Here is a 17,463-nt window from a genome sequence, read left to right on the forward strand (position 1 = left end):
TGATTTCTATGGCTGACTCCTTCATAGGGCTTCTGCTCAAATACTGCCTCTTCAGGAAGTCCTTCCTTGACCACCCTGGCAAATACTGTCTTCTACCCCATTTTATTTCCTGAAGACATTCCTCATGATCTGAGTTACCCTCTTTGTTCACATGTGTTTTCTGACTCCTGCACTGGAATGTAAGTTCCGTGGGAGCAGGGCCTGCTCACTTGGTGTCCCCAGTGCCTGGAACCGTGTTCTTGACCAGCCATCTCTGAATTTGGATGGGAAAAAAAATGACACCTATATTCTCACTAACTTCTAACTGAAATTTAGCATCTCTCTCAGTTACCAATGTAGCCAGTAAACCACAGTAATATTAACAGTACCTGGGACTTTGTCACCAATAAAAATTACAGCTACTTCTATATCACATAATAATTGTAGGCATGCATCTCAGAATATCTGTGCTCATAGCTACTTTGAAATTATGGTGGTTTTTAGACCCACCAATAGATCCTGCTCTTTAATGCAAAAACAAACAAACAAACAAATTCCCTTACATGAAGAAATGCATAGATCACTGTGTTATAAGTTGCTTTAAAAATAATTTAATAACTGTATTTTAATATTTTAATATAATTGGTTTCCTGAGTAATCCTGTGTAATTGGATTCTTGTGTTATTTTTAGTCTGTTTATTTAAAAACAGGGGCCCACATACCAGACTGCTGAAAGGGTCCAGGCACAAAAGTGGAAGGAACTCCAGGCTAGAACAGTGTCCATACAAAGTAGGAGCTTGATGTATGATTGGATGGAGCAGTTCTAGGATAGATCCCTTGTGTCTTTAGAGTCAGATTTTGGTGGCTTGGCATGAACTTGATGTTTAGGAAATAGCCTTGGTCCAGGTCTTTTGGGAATCTCCTCCAGCTGCCTGACACTGAAAAAGGAGTGTTTGCTACAGAGCTCGGGGGTGGGAGCTTTTCTTTCAGACACAGGCTCTCTCGTCAGCTTCTCTCTGTGCCTCTGTTGCCTCCCCGCTCTGAGCGGACTCTCCCTGAGCTGTGCAGGCTCTGGCCATCCTCTCCTCCTGAGGGCATAGTGCTCAGTTCAATTGACCAGTAGAGACTGGTACTCAGGTCCTGAATTCCCAGAGAAGCAAGTGGCCTCTCTGGTCCATTTAGTCCGGCCTGGGAGGCATGGTCCACGCCTTCAGGGGCCTTCCCAGAGTTGGGCAGGGTTCTCAGGGAGGGGCCTGGGCTGGGCTGACCCCCTTGATGGGAGTCTGGTCCCTGTCCAGGAGTAAGGGCTTGACCAGGCCTCAGGGACTGCAAGTGGATGGGCAAGGGTTCCTCTGGGCCCTGGAAAGGATGTTCCGTCTGCTTGGTCCTCTTATTTCTTAGCATGTGAACTATAAGTTGTCTGAGAGTCACTGCCCATAAATCAGGCTGTTTTGTCAGTGGTGAGACATGCAGGAGTCAGATTGGAAACAAGCGTCTGTCTTGCCAGCTCAGGCTGCCTATAGGAAGCATGATGGTAGTGGGCATCGGCTGTCACACTGTCTTTGAGTGGGCTGGACCCAGGTGGGGGGCGGGCAGGCAGGTCAGGCCTGTTGGAGGAGGAGCCCCACGCGGACCCCTGGACTCAGCCTGGCTCTCCTAGGGGCCTGGAGCCCATAGCTGGAAATCCCCTTCCCAGCTGAGGAGGCCTGTGGTTTCACAAAGCACAATGCTGTTCTTTCTTTAACGTCTGAAGTTGATTGTTTTAGGGAAAAATGATAGGTATAAATGAATGGAACTGTGGGATTCGATCAGCACTGATAGTAACTAACAGCCTTGGTGGGTGCTTGCTCTGTGCCTGGCCCGGCCCGAGCGCTTCCCGTGCGTGTTCTTGTCCACTCCTCACCTAGGCTCTCGACGGAGGCCCAAGCCCTGGTGTTCATTGGCAAGGGTTTGGACTCCCCAGTCCTGCCATTGATGGAAGTTATGTCACCTCTCTTTCCCAGGAATCAGAGTAGCCTCTACCTCATGGGGTTGTTGTGAAGGTCAAGTGAGCTAAAAATGTCGTGTTTACCCCACGCCTCACACAGCATTAGCACCCCTGTTTGCGTTGTGGGCATGGGGGGCGGGGGCCCGAGTGTGCCACCAAAGGGCGCTGGAGAGATGGGCAGAGTTGGCGGTGGCCTTCAGATGGGAAGTAGGGAGTGAGCAGGTGGTGGTCACGGAAGAGGGTCTGAGAACCGTGGCCCTTGGGTTGAAGGGCTGCAGGACTTGGGATTGTACGGTGCTCAGGCCAGTGGGGAGAGCCACGGCCTCGAGCTTGGGGAGCCCCTCAGAGTGCCGGGCACACCCTAAAGGCCGAAAAGGCCACCTCAGCCCGGAACTGCAGCACGCTGAGTCCGCCCCGGGAGGGTCAGGCTGGCTGTGTCCTACTTGTCTCCCCGTGGTGACTCTGTCAGGCTTGGACTGAGTCCCTTCATTCGGATGGATGAACAGTTTCCGGGCGTCAGGCTGGTCGGTTCTGGCGCTGCACAGCCTGGCTGAGTTGGCCCGACCCCCAGTCCACGGGAGCTGGTTTGTCTGTCTGAGACAGCCCCAGCAGCGTGACCCCCTTACGCTACCTTTGAGCTCTTCAGTTTCTGGATTCCTCACTTGGAAGTCTCAGGGCTTTCTCGGGGGTTTTCGCTGGGGGGTCGCACCCATTTCATTCCTAGGAGGCCTTGCCTCTGTTCCCGCAGCTGGTTCCTCTCCCCCCAGGCCTGTCTCTTCTGCCCTGGAAATTTTTGAAGTTTTTTTGCTTATTAATAACCTTTGTCTGTTGTCATGTGCTAATACAATTTGTTTTTAGTATTTTAATGTTTCTTTATTTCAGAGGGATGTGGAAGTGGGGAGTTAAACGTGTGAGTTCAGGTCACCATCATGGGACAAAGCTGGTGCTGCTGCATTCACTGTGGTTAATTTACATGCTGTCAAATCTGCCCACTCCAGGTTCTGTGACTTAGTGAGTGTGCAGAGCTGTGTAACTGTCTCCATGTCCAGTTTTAGCACGTTTCCAACACCTCAGAAAAATCCCTTGTGCTCATTGCAGTCAGTCCTGCCTCCACCCCCAGCCTCCCATGACATGCTCCTTGTCTCTGAGTTTGCCCTTTCTGGACATTTCATAAAAATGCCTCCTGCAGTTCAGTCCTTTGTGTCTGACTTCTTTCACTTTGCGTAATGTTTTTGTGGTTTATTCATGTCATACTTTGTATCCGTGTTTCATTTCTTTTTATTGTTGGGTAGTATTCCACTGTATGGCTAGATGACATCGCTTATCCAGTCGCCAGTCCCTGGGCGTTTCAGTGGTTTCCAGCTTTTGTCTAAGATGAATAAATTCATATACATATTTTTGTGTGGACATACGTTTTCACTTCTTTAAAGGTAGTTACCTAGGCTTAGAATTGCTGGGTCATTTGGTAAGTTTATGTTTAACTTTTTAAGAAACTGCCGAATATTTTCCAAAGTTGCTGTGCCTCTTGCCTTCCTACCTGCAGTGTCTGAGGGGTTCATTTCTCCGCATCTTGCCAGCCTTGGTGTTGCCATCCTAGTGGGTGTGAAGCCATATCTCATGGTCTTTCTGATTTGTGTCTTCCCCATGGCATTTCCCTTACTAGCCATTCATGTGTCTTCTTTTCTAAATATTTCTTCAAATCTTTCGAGCGGCTGCTTTACAAACCTTTCCCAGCCGTGGATTCGTGGTCCTTGGTAGTGGTGAGCATGGCTTCTCCCAGGAAAAGAATGATGAAAACGAGTGTTCTCAGTGCACCCAACTCCTGCTCGTGAAAGAGGATTTTGACTCTGAGGGAAAACTTACCTGAGCAGTTTCCCTTTCTTTCCTGCTTTTGTTCCCTTCCCTTCTCTTTCCTTCCTTCCTCCCTCCCTCCCTCCCTCCCTTCCTTCCTTCCTTCCTTCCTTCCTTCTTTCCTTCTCTTTCTTTCTCATTATCAAGTATTGAGAAAAGTTGAGAGACTAGTACAACGAACTCCTGTCAATGAATGTCAATTGTTAACATTTTGCCGTATGTGCTTTATCTCTACTTATGTGTATTTTACAGACACATTTGAAAGAATGTGGCAAACTCACTTTGCCTCTAAAAAGTCACGTGCATCTTAAGGATAAGGACCTTTTTCTGCTTAACCTCCACACTGTTATCACCCCGAAGAAAATTAATAGTAATTCAGTATCATTTAATATCCATGTTCATCTTTTCCAGTTGACCCCCAAATGTAGTTTATAGATCAGATTAGTTCTTTTCAGTGTTTTTGGGAGGAAGGTCAGAGGGTCAGTGGCTCTTTCAGGGGAGATGGTTGAGGAGGAAGATATTGGAGCAGTTTTGGAGATGGGCAGGGACAGAGCCTGGTTGTTTTGACCTTCCTTTTTGGGTCTTTGACTTGTTCCACGGCACACTGCTCTGTGATGGGCCTGTGGCTGGGGGCTCCGGGAGGGTTACAGACAGAGTCCAGATCAGCCTGACATTTTCTTCCTTTCGATCTGCCTCTAGGCCATCTTCCCAGAGACCTTTGGGTTGGACCTCGCTTTCCAGGATTGATTTTCTTATGGGCACCACAGATTCAGCACGTTCTAAGTCAAAATCATCGTCTTTCCCACGAATCTGCCACACTATCTCTGCTTCTTTTCTTGATGAAGGGCGTGGCATCCTCTGGTACCTAAAGCCAGAAGCCATTCATCGTCAGCTGCTTCTTACTCAACCCCTCACCCCATCAGTTCCTGTTGAGTTTCTGTCCTTAGCATCTCTCAGTCTGTATCCTTCTCTGTGATGTCACTGCTGCCACCTTAGCTCAGAGGACCCTTGTCTCTTGCCTGACAGTTGTAGTTGGCTTCCAGATGGTACCTCTGTCTTCTCCTTTCCTTCCCCCGTTACATCCTGATTGCCTTCCTGATGAAAAGCTGGTGGTGGCTACAGTGCTCTGATGTCCAGTGATGTGGTAAATGCCCTACTAGGGGTATGTACACATTGGCATGAGAGCAACTGGTTCTAGTTTGGTCCAGGTGCAATAACCAGGGGAAATGACATTTAAGCAGGGTCTTGAGTGATGATGGTTTGGTGGGATGGCACGAGAGTTACCTAACTCTCTGCCTCAGATTTCCCATGTGAAGCATGAGTGTAATGTTGGAACCTGCCCGAGGACTGTTGTGAGGGTTAGATGAGTTCGTGTGTGTAGGGTGCATGACATGTGGCGGGAACTCTGGGTGTCTTAGCTGGTATCCCTATTATTATTGAGGAAACGGTCTGGGCACAGGGAAGCACTGTAGGGTCAGTTTGTTTTCTTCACCTGCCTCGTTTTAAAAAAAAAGATCACAAGATCACAAACTCTAGCACCTGCAAGGGCCAGGCATGGACCCAAGCAGCTGCGGGGTCTGAAGGCGCTTGCTCCAGTACAAGGCTCAGCCACTGCTCAGCGCAGCTGATGGTCATCATGCAAGGGGGGGGCCCAGTCCTGCCAGGAGAGTCAGAAATCCAGAATTCTGTATGAAACCTCCCAGTTTTTAAATGCTGGTGATTAGTTTAAAACATACCAAATCCTGTTTGAGCCCAACAGACTACATCTGTGAGCCATATTTAGCCTGAAGGCCACCAGCTTGTAACTTTTCTTTGAAGGTCTTCTCTGGGGTCACCTGCTCAAGTCTCGCACGACTCTCTCCCAGGGTGGGACTAAGTTGGTTTTGAAGGCTGGTGTTTATGAGCTCCTTTGCCTTGCAGGACTTCTCCAGACAGGTTATGTCACCGACAGAGGCTGCCCTGAAGCTCCCTGTGGCCCGGAGACTATGTACAAGAGGAATGGTCTGATGGCTAGCGTGTTGGTCACCTCCGCCACTCCACAGGTACAGAGACTGCAGAACTGGGCCGCGGGGTGGGGCGGGGCTTGGCTCCTCTAGCTGCCCCAGACCCCGCTGGGTCGTGGCCCACGGGCCTGCAGGGCTCCATGAATACCACCATTCTTAACCCTCCCGAGGCCCCGGTGGCAGGCGTGAGATCTGGGAGGCAGTCAGCCCTGAGGATCAGTGTGTTTTCTGAAGTCGTCCTCTTCAAAGAAAAACAAATACCTGCCCAGTCCAGTCGTACCAAGTGCCACATTCCATCCTGGTGGCACGAAGGGATCAGGCCTTTCCCAAGAGAAGCCGCAGCCGATTATAAATAAGTCACACGTTCCAGAATGAAGTCAGACAGAAGTGATGCCAGCTGGCCCCGTGCTCCTGTTTACCTTGCCCAGTAGGAAATGGCTATAAGGACTGGTGGTCGGAGAGTGGCCTGGGCTCAGGCTCCTGCCCTGGGGGTTTGGGAGTTTGCTTTCCAGGTTCTGTAATGGAGCAGAGGCAGGCAGGAGGGGTGGGTGTCACCCGAGGCCCAGAGAAACCATCATGTCAGATGCATAGCGCTTGGATCCTGTGACATACTGGCAAGGGGAGTGCTCAGTGTTCCGAGCTCACGAGGCCCTCACGGTTGAGCTGGGCTTTTGAAATGACCCTGGGCAGTCAGCTCGAATTCACAGGAACCAATTCATTGCTTGAAACTCTTTTAAAAAGTTCCTTAGTTTGATCTCTGGTTCTGAAAGCAGACTTGTGGGTACCTTTAAAATTCCCTGATGGCGCCAATACAGGTTTAAATAAAGTCACTGCATCATCACCACTGCCACCACCACCACCACCGCATGTATTTGGGGCAACTTTTGATTAAATAAGGCCCCTTGTATGAGTTGTGTGTTTGGGGCAGGTGCAATGGGGTGTTACAGGAAAGTTATAAAACCTGAAATTCCAGGAATGGACTCTGGTAACTAGAGGAGTCAGACTTCTATTTCCATGTATAATTTACACTCCATCTAGAGCAGAACTTTCTTTTCTGGTCTCTCTCTATGAATATTGTATATACACGTGTGTGTGCATACACATACGTGTATGCTGTATGTATGTCCAGAAGTGTATGTATACAAATACACGTGTATGTGTCTCCAGAACACGGTGAGTACTCAATAAATATTTGCTGAATGAACAGATGAATGAATATCTGTCTAGTTGAAGTGCTCAGTAAATTTTGGTGACCGAATGACATGTTTACACAGATACACACCCATGACTTAGTGCTGACTGTATACCGGGCACTTTTTTGGTACATTCTACAGGCGTGATCTCACTGAATCCTCACCGTAACCCTGTCGAGCACGTACATCGTTCCATCCCCAGTTTATAGATGAGGAAACTAAGGCAGGGAGCAGTGGATGAACTGGCTTCAGATCACACAGCTGGTCAGCGGTGGGTGGGGATTCGCAGCCAGGCCTCTGGGGCTCTGGAGCCGGTGGTCCAACCATGATGACACTGTGCTCCCTGGAAGAAAGTCAGCCCCGTCACCTGGTCCTGGCTGCTCCGTGGAAGAGGAACGTGGACGTGCAGTGATTTTTTCGGAGACCATCTGCTCAGGGTCTGTGTGCACGACTGAGGGGTAGAACAGATGGCCAATTCCAGAGGCACTCAGGGTTAGCCTTTATTACTTTTTGAGAGTTTAACACGGATTCTCCTCAGGGGAGGACGTCCCATTGCCCATGGAACTTTTAAAATAGTCATGCCTGAGCCCACCCAGGTGCCTTGAATCAGCATCTCCCAGGGAGGGGATCCTGCCACAGTTGTGTTGTGAGCTTTGTTTTATATAAGCTGTGCCCCAGCCCTGGGGAGCAGGTTCTAATAGCGCCATTTTATAGCTGGAGCTGAGACCCAGCGAAATGAAGAGGTCAGACAGCAGCAGGCGTGGAGCTGGCATTCTAACTCGGCCTGGCTGACTTCAGAGCTTCTTAAGATCATCTTAGAGTTTTTGGTACAGTAGATTCATTTGTAAAGCCTTTAAATGACACAGGCCTATTGAAATCTACAGGTTTAAGTTTCCGCCCTCCTTTTAACCTCACATTTTCAGTTGTTGACTATTGGTTTCCCTCCCTGGCCTAAACACACTCCAGTTTCCAGTAAGATTGCAAAGTTTTTCCAGATATAGCCGTTTTGGAAAGAGTGAAATAAAGAGGAATTAATAAAAGCATATTCTCTAAATCCCAGTCCAAGATGTTGAGGTTAATGGAAACCACAAAATCCCTCTTCATGGGTTGAGACGAATAAAACCATTTATGAACAGGGCACAGGTTTTGGGTGGTAAGCTCAATTGGTTCCCCAAAGTAGAATTTGATGAAATTAAATAAAATTGAAGAGAAGGTATGTTCAACATTCTGGGATCCCCACAGTGTTGGGTTTCATGAAGCCAGCCACATTCGGGGAGTTTTAGCTTGTTCTTTTACGGGAGACCCTTCCGGTACATGCAGGGCTCACGGTGTTGTTCTTAACAAGGGGCTCAACTAAATATAACTTTCACACCGTCTCCAAAGCCAGTCGGTTACCTCTCACCTCATCAGCCAACAGGTTTTGAATTTTAAGTGGCCCTTACATGAAATAAGCCTTGAGAGCCAGTTTAACATTTTGTATAATAATTTCCTGCCATGACTTCAAGTAGAAAAAAAAAGAGGTGAAACCAGGTAATGTTTGAAAGACATAACAAAACAGATGATCTCTTCAGGCTTCCTAAAATGTGAAGACCGGTTCTCTCTGAAGAAAGATTGGGGGCCATATCTATTCATTGCACCTCCGCACAGCCAGCCGGAAGCAGCTGGGGTGCGGTGACTGAGGTTCTGGGGTAAGATAGATACAAAACTAAGTTCACATTCTGGCTTTTCCGTTTCCCAGCTGAGATGCCCTGGGGAAGTAGCATGGCCTCTATTTCCTTATCTGGAGAAGGGGTATAATAAGAGTGTATACGCCGGGAGTTGTTATGAGAGTTAAATAAGATTATGAGTGTGAAGTGCTTAAAGCAGTGCCTGGAATAGAGGAAAGCACTAGACAACAGAAGCTTTTACCATTCGTTGTTCGGTTCTGTCAGCGTCCTCGGTTCTGAGGCTTGGGAGTCGGGGATCCTGAGTCGGCCAGACTGCTCAGGTGGCCCCATCTCTCCCTGTCCTCCGCAGGGCAGCAGCAGCTCAGACTCTCTGGAGGGCCAGAGCTGCGACTATGCCAGCAAGAGCTATGATGCCGTTGTCTTCGATGTCCTGAAAGTGACTCCCGAGGAGTTTGCTGTAAGTAACAGGCCTGATGGGGGTGGCCGGGCACCGCAGTGGGCTGCTGGAGGGGGCCGCCGCTCAGGGTTGTTTGCTCAGATTGGACACAGCCCATATACCCAACAGCAGGGGGTTGCTGAATAAAATAGTCTCTGTGAAGTACCATGTCACATTAAAAAAGGATGCTGTCTATCTGGAAATTTAACCACCTGGGAAGGCGTACACAGTATGTGTGAATAATACGTGAAAGGAACAGGTTACAACGCAAGTTACAGAGAATAATGCCATTTTTAAAAAGCATGTACAACACATACTGTTTATATTTACATAAGAAAAGGGCTAGATTTTCTGTTTGCATATTCATAAATGTCTGGATATCTATGTAGCCCAACATACTACTTACTGTAGTTTCTGGTTATAGGATTCTAGGTAATTGGAATTTAATTTTTCTTCTTTTTGTTTATTTATCATTTTTATATTTTTACAATGACTGTTTTGTATGATGATAGACAATATTATTTGGATGAATTTTGTTTTGTTTTTTATTTTTTTTTTAATGGAGGTACTGGGGACTGAACTCAAGACTCCATGCATGCTAAGCATGCACTCTACCACTGAGCTATACCCACCCCCTTGAATGAATTTTGTAATTACACATTTAAAAAAATTGTTTTTGTTTCAACCAGTGTGTTGCTGCTGGTCTCACTTTGTGGTTCTTTCTGATGGAGAAGCAGACTTGGCTCCTCACTTCGCCATGAGCTAGTTTTTTCCTTTTACACTTTGAGGGTAGGGGGAGGATGCTGGTTCTGTCTGGGGCGACCTCGAGCCTGATTGCAAGCGCTGTCGCAGGGCTGTGTTTCTCTGCAGAACCAGGGAAGTGTTTCCCGCCATGCCCACTTCTTCCCAGTCCCTTTGCTTTAATAGGTTTCGCGCCCTCCAGGATGCTGGGGAGCTAGGTGGGCCCCATCCCTGGCTCTACCATCACCGGCTCCCACATTTACTTTGGGCCAGACCATTCTGAGCCTGGCACATGCATCACCCCCCTCAGTGTGTCTGAGGGGTCTGAAAACCTGTGTAAAACTCTCCAGGGGCTCCCTCATACCAGAATGAGTATGCATTCCAGTGCCCTCTGTGGTCTGGCCAGGCCTCCTCTCCTGCTCCATCTCCTTGCTTTTCAGCTACACGTTGGCTGACTCTTTGTTCCCCAGACCACTCGATGTCCCGCTGCCACAGCACCCTGTGCTCATTCTTCCTTCAGCCCTGATGACTCTTTCCCACGTCTCCCAGTCTCTGTTCAAAAGTTGGTCCTTGAAGAGGAATTTCACAGAGATGCTAAAGTAGCATCTCTCCATTACTTTCTCGTCCGTGACCCTGCTCTGTTGCCTTCACATCTCGTTACCACCCAGCATTACGTTCTATGATAGTGTTTTGCATGGTCTGTCTCCTCCACTAGAGTACAGACTCTCTCAGGACAGAAACTTTATTTGACTTGTTCACTGCTCTTTCCCCATTGCCCAGAATAGTGCCTAGCTCATAGTAGGTGCTCAGTAAATACATGGTGACTGAAAGAATTCAGTCCTCAGAACAACCCGATGAGACAGATTATCAGCTCCCAGTTTTCTAGTAAAGAAACTAAGGGTCTAAGAGAGAAACTTTTTTAACATGGATTATATAGCCAGATGTGGGCAGAGCCAGGTCTGAAACCTTCATGTCCTGATTATTCACCTAATGCTGGATGGTAATAACAAGGATAGCTCCCGCTTTTGAACACCTGCTTTGTCTGGCTCTTGTACTAAATGTTTTACATGCAATAATCTAACTTAGTTTTTACCATAGCCTCACAAATTAGGTATATTTATTATTCCCAGTATACTGATGAGCAAGCCTATGCATAGAGAGGGCAGTCACCTCTTTACACAGACAGTTAAGTGGCATTCTCTGTCTCGTCTTCTAAACCAGGGCTTCTGATGTTCTAGAAGCAGAAATATAATCTGAGCCATGTATGCAGTTAAAAATTTTTTTAAAAAAGAGGTGATATTATTTTTAAAATATTCTTTATTTAGTATAGCATATCTTAGGTAAAATATTGTCATTTTATCCTATAAGCAACATAAAATTACTGAGATACTTTACATTATTTTTTCAAACTAAATCAAACAAAATCTGTAAAACTCAATATGTATTCTAAACTTAAAGTGCTGAGAACATTTCAAATGCTCAGTAGCCACATGTGGACAGTGGCCACCATATTGGCCAGTGAAGGGCTAGTCTGTACTCTTAGGCACAAAGCTGTAGTGCCTCTCCTTTAGAAGTCCCCATGGACCTTGCTGGCTGATGTCTTAGCCTCTATATTCTATTTGTTTTTGTTTGCTTGTGTATTTCTGAGTTGTGTTTTTAGCTTCATGAAAGGAACAAAGCAATTATGAGGTTTAAAGACTCCCTTTACAGTGGTTCCCCATGTAGAAAGGCAGCGAGTTAGGCTGCGCCTAGAACAGCATTGTCCAGCAGGACTCTTAGCTGGAACTCTGGGCCTGGTGTTCTAATTCTCAGCCCTAGAGGTTGCTCAGCCTGCCCCAGGCCAGTTTTCTGGGGCTGGGAAGACCATAGGGAAGGATGATGAGTGCCCTCAGGGTGCAGTGCTAAGACTTTGGCTGCCCTTACCAGAGCCAGTGTGTCTTCAGCTTAGATGTGAAGCCAGGTCCCCTGGAGTCTTTGGTCTTTGGGGAAGCATTGGTGTTGCCAGGTGTTGGAATGGAACCAGACCACCTGGTGTTTTAGTTTCCTGTCTAATAATATGAAAGGAAAAAAAAGTCAGACACAGGAGTCCATTAAAAAAATCATATGAGTGATTCTGAGAAGGTGGCAATGGCAGCAGCATAGTTCTTTTTCCTTTCTGAATCCCCACATAGGAGCATCCAGAACAACTAGGTAGCAAACCCTGAAGGCCATGAACAATATTTATAATAAAGTTAAGTGACAGGTTATCCCTATCAAAATATAAATGGCTGGATACACCACACCAGTATCAACAAGACCTGTGGAGTACCAGATCCAATATAAGAGAAAGCAGAAGTAAGTAGTGGGGCATTGACAGACTAGAGAATAGGAGAACCACAAAATTTCCAACAGGAATTCACTGGAAAGTTCGGCAGGTCAATGTGAGAATAGCAACTGAAATTGACAGGAATTTTGACCACTCAAATAATGGATGGGTGGAAGAGATCTATGGGCCAGCCCCTGTGAGCTCTTGAGACCAACTCACCAGGGTTTACTTCCCAAAGAGGAATTTAGTATGGGTGAGGACTAAAAATGAACAGGATACAGAAAGTTATGGTTAAAGAAAAAGGAGGTCTAAGTAAAAGTGTGTGTGTGTGTGTGTGTGTGTGTGTGTGTGTGTGTGTGAGAAATCTCAAGAAGGAACAGCATGTTGTTGAACACGACATGAAAGTAACCAAAAGAAGAGTTATATGAAATTAGAAAAGCTTACCCTGAACCATGTTTCCCCTGTAAAAAAGTTCAGGAAAACTAATTTTACATAAATAAGCAACAGAAAATTATCGATGTCAAATCTTCCAAAGTTATTATAAGAAGAAAAGAGTAAGGAGAGGATTCTGTAGATAGTGAAAGCACGCCTGAAAGACATGCCACAGAACAGATAAAAACTGTAACTTTCTATTTTAAAATAAGCTAAGAGCTATTAAGATCACACTGTAAGACATGAACAACCTAAATCGGAAATAGAAAAATCTCAGAAATGAGGTGGCAGAATTAGGAAAGCATTGAAAATAAAAAGCTATTTTGGAAATGAAAGTTGAATTGGAAGGAATACAAGAATAGAAAAACATAACAGAAAATGCCTTAAGGGAGGAAAAAATTTAAGATCAAAATAAATGAAGAAAGAGATAATAAGACTTTGAAAAAAGGTGACAAATATTGATGATAGGCAAAGAAAATCCAACATACAGATAACAGAAATCCCTGAAAGAGGAGAATAAAAAGGCAAGGGGACTGGACAAATACTTAAACTATAATTTAGGAAGATTTTCACAAAGTGAAAACATGATTCAAAACTATATATTGAAAGAACATACCATGAGGCAACCCAGAATGGTCAATACCAAGACATATTCTTGGTAAACTACCAGATATTAAAGGAGAAGGTAAAATCCTTTGGGCATCTAGGCAAAAACAGCAAATGACTTACAAGAGAAAAAAATTAGGTTACCATCAATCTTTTTGAAAGACACACTTATTGCTGAAAGAAAGTAGAGTAACATAATCAAATAAGAAAAGAAACAAAAATGTAGCCAAAGTTTTTATATCCAGCAAAACTAACTTACAAGTATAATGGGCACAAATGAACTATTATGAACATGCAGGGCCTCAGAGAATATTATTCCTGTGAGCCCTTCCTGAGAAATCTACTAGAGAACAAGCTTCAGACAATGAAAATGATTATAGAAGCATCACTGTAAAGATTGATGGAGAGCAGTAAACATTCAGTTACTGCAGAATTAAGACTAAATGAATATTAAAGAGGAGACTATAGCAAGTAAAGGCTATATGCCAATATAATGGATATAGTATGACTCTCAGAGTATAAACTATAAAAAAAATGGAGAATGGAGAGAATATATGCAAAATTTTGATACCTTTTCTCAGTAATTATATTGATGGTGATAGCATTTGTATCGTTATTCTGAGACTATTGTGAGTATAATGTAGGATAAAGTAAATGAATAATTATTGGGTACTGTAATCCTCTCTATCCTGTTGTCTTTGGGACCAGGATTTTCGATGTGGAAGAAAGGAGATACAGATGAGGTTAGTTAGAACAAAAGTGTCCTGCATTTGAATAGGAAATATTGGTATGAATTTCAGATTGTGATCTTGAAATATCATTTATCCCTAAAAGAAACCAGGGCTTCCCAGAGAACTGGTTGATTCCAAGTCTGGGACAGGAAATGTTCAACATAAGCCTAGTACATCTTTCCAGTACCAGTGAGGAAGCTATCAAGGACTACTAGAGTCATGTAGAAAGGACTCCAGAGACAGCTAGAGGAAGCTCCCACCACCCAATGATGGGACAGTTTGAGCTTCTAAAGGATAATAGTTGCAGTTGATTGAAACCCATCAAACAGTAGGTCATCACTGGATGATGATAAGGAACCAATTTATTGTCCTAAAAACTGAAAAATATAAGGAAAGAATCCAGTATTTGTCCTGCTTTTCACTTTTGAACTGAACTGGATAACCAAATTGTGGATGAGGCAAAATGTCTCTCTATTAAATTATTTCAGTTAATAAATGGAAAAGAAATGCTAAAATTGGAATATCAGCATTTTATAACCCCAGTGAATTAATAGATCTAAGCATTGAGCATAAATAGCCACAACATCACAAAAAGAAAGACATTATGTGCCTCCTGATGAAACAACACAACCCCAGCTCCCAGTCCTGCCAGAGGGATTGAACCTGTGTCTCATCAGGTCTCTGGGTCCAGCTGCCAATCTGCAGGAAATACAAGGACAGAGGAACATGCTGACCTGCACTGTGAGTAGGAACTTTGTAGATCAAATGGCCATGATTTTTTTTTTTCATTTAAGCTTTTTTTTTTTTTTAACATTTTTTAGGCCATGATTTTTTAGCATATACATTATAAGAAAAATAAAGAGGTGGAGAGATTACCTATAGCTTAAAAGAAACTTAAAATATATACATCAGATTTTTAAAAAGCAGGCAAGGTGATACAGTGATGCCTTCATATACACAACTTGGGTGATAAAATTATAAAGAAATTTGAGGAAAGTCAAGATAGTGGTTACTTTTGATGGGAGGGAGGGACTTTTGTGATTGGGACAAGGCACGTGGAGGAACTCTGAGGGTGACTTTTTTTTCTTAATTGTGGTAAACTGTGTGTAACCATTTTAAGTGTACAGTTTAGTAGTTGTTAAGTACAGTCACGTTATTGTGCAACATTATTAGTGTCCCGAGCTGTTTTCATCTTGCAGACCCAGAACTAGGTAGCTGTTAAACAACTCCCTGTCCCCCAGTCTCCACCATTTACTTTCTGTCTCTATGAATTTGATGACTCTAGGTATCTCATATAAGTGGAACCATACCATGTTTGCCTTTTTGTAACTGGCTTATTTCACTTAGCATAATATCCTTGAAGTTCATTTATGTTATAGCACATGTCAGAAATTCCTTTCTTTTTAAGGTTGAACAATACTCCATTGTGTGTATACATCACATTTTTTGGATCCATTCAGCATTGATTGCGGTGGCTGTTCCTTAACCTGGGTAGTGGTTACAAGGTGTTCAGCTTATAAAATGTCATCAAGCCATGCATTTGTTTAATGTGCTTTTCTGTAAATGTGTGTCATTTTACCATAAAAAGGGTTAAATCATTTCAGAGGTCTTTATTTTTTTAGTGGGGGTGCTTTATAGTTAGATCTCCATCCCTTTCCACAGTAACTGAAAGCAGAGCAAAAAGCAGTGCTGGGACTTGTCTGTGTCATCAATAGATCAGGGACATCCTTCCAGGTCAATATGTACAGATTTTTTAAAATTTATTTTTAACTTTTTGATATGTACGGATTAAATTCTCTATTTTTGATAGCTGCATAATATTACAGAGTCTGGATGTACCATAATTTTTTTCAGCAAGTTCCCTTTGTGATGCCCTTTTGATTATTTCCAGATTTTTACTACTGCGAATAATTGTTCAGTAAACATCTATATTCATATCTGTATCTAAATGTAGGTCTACACATATATCTCTTCTTATGTATAGTGCTTTCCTTTCTGTAGGTATTGGACTGCTGTGTCAACAGTATGCTCATTTCACTTTTTAGGAGATAGTATCTAAATGCAGTGCCTGATCCTGGGTGAAGAAAAAATTGCAATAAAAATAGCATTGGGATACTTAGCAAATTTGAATGTGAACTTGATAATGCTATTATACAAGTGATAAATTTCCTGAATGTAATAATTTTATTTTTAATCACTATGTAAGAGGACTATCTTGTTCTTGGGAAATAAAATCGTGAAGGATTTAATGGTGAAGAGTCATAATACCTGCATTTTACTCTCAAAATGGTTCAGAAAAAATGTGTGTGTGTATGTGTATATATGTATACATATATACACACATAAAAATAAAGGAAATGAGCAAATGTTAACAATTAGTGAAGCTAGGTGAAAGGTTATAGAGTTTATTCTGTTATTCTTGCAATTTTTTATAAGTTTGACATTAAAAAAATAAATGAAATGTTCAAAACTTTTTTATGGGTTACTGCCAGATTACTTTCCAAAAAGAACAGAGCAGTTCCCAGTCCCATTAGTCATGATGGCACTGTTGGACAACACGTGGTGTCTTCCCGTTGAATTTGCATTTCTTTGACTATGATTCTAAAGTTGCCAGACCCAGTGGCTCTGGGGGTAGAAGTGGGATTATATCTTTGGAGCTGATTACTTTTAATTCTGTGAGCCTTTTTAGTCATGCATTTGGACGCATTAGATCCAAATGCAATTTAAAGACATCTTCTATTACAACACATACCACTGATTTGCCAACAGCTTTTTTTGTTTATTTGGACCCTGGGAGAGCCCTGTACTAAGATTGTGACTGGGAAGAGAGGATTTAGTCAGGCACTGTTAGAGAGGAAAAGCGCTACATTCAACATACGCAAAAAACATTTTGTTTTCTTCTTGGCTAATTTGCTGTCATTTATCCACATAAAACCACCTTGTTCTTTTTCTTGGGCCACATTGTGACATACTTCACTAGGTCTCTCCATTCTGCAGGCTTCATCTCTACAGAAACGCCCTGTAATGTGTGGAGATTGGCTTTTCTTCAAAAAGCCTGGATGTTTAGGGGGCCTTGGACCAGGAGCAAGGAGATGGGAGAAAGGGTTAGGATTAAGGAAGGCATAGCCAGATGACTAACTTAATTGGACGTCCTGTATTAAGGCTTTATTTCCGAAAATAAGGAGAAACTATTAAGAGACTTGTTCACGAGCGTCCCCGTCGCAGGCATGTGCTCCCACTGCGGCAGGTTTGCCTCTCAGAAACAAGAGAGCCCATTGTGTGCTTCTGTCGAGGCTGTACCACACTCCTAGGAAATGCCCTTTCTCCCCAGGAAGCCAGAGCATCTCCCCGAGGGAGGGGCCGGGTCTCCTGAGGCTGGGAGCCAGCTGTGAAAAGGGACAGGACCTGACCTTGCCCTTCAAACCGCCACCCCTACCTACCCAAACCCTTCCTTTTGGTAAAACTGCCTGTCTTGGAGTGCTCCAGCTTCCGGGAAGGACCACTCATAGCAACCTTGTCCACATGCGTTTGG

General features: G+C 44.1%; 1 protein-coding gene across 12 annotated transcripts in view; it reads left to right on the forward strand.

Annotated features, from left to right (window-relative positions):
* The window catches only part of RALGPS1 (Ral GEF with PH domain and SH3 binding motif 1), a 269,898-nt gene that overhangs the window by 39,827 nt on the left and 212,608 nt on the right, over window positions 1-17,463 (forward strand). For all 12 annotated transcript variants that reach the window (XM_032478473.1, XM_032478471.1, XM_032478472.1 and 9 more), the window contains 2 exons: window positions 5,738-5,859; window positions 9,030-9,137. In XM_032478473.1, coding sequence (XP_032334364.1) covers window positions 5,803-5,859; window positions 9,030-9,137 — 165 coding nt within the window. In that variant the 5' untranslated portion in view covers window positions 5,738-5,802. The remainder of the gene's footprint in view (window positions 1-5,737; window positions 5,860-9,029; window positions 9,138-17,463) is intronic.

This window comes from Camelus ferus, chromosome 4, assembly GCF_009834535.1.
Source record: "Camelus ferus isolate YT-003-E chromosome 4, BCGSAC_Cfer_1.0, whole genome shotgun sequence".
NCBI lineage: Eukaryota > Metazoa > Chordata > Mammalia > Artiodactyla > Camelidae > Camelus > Camelus ferus.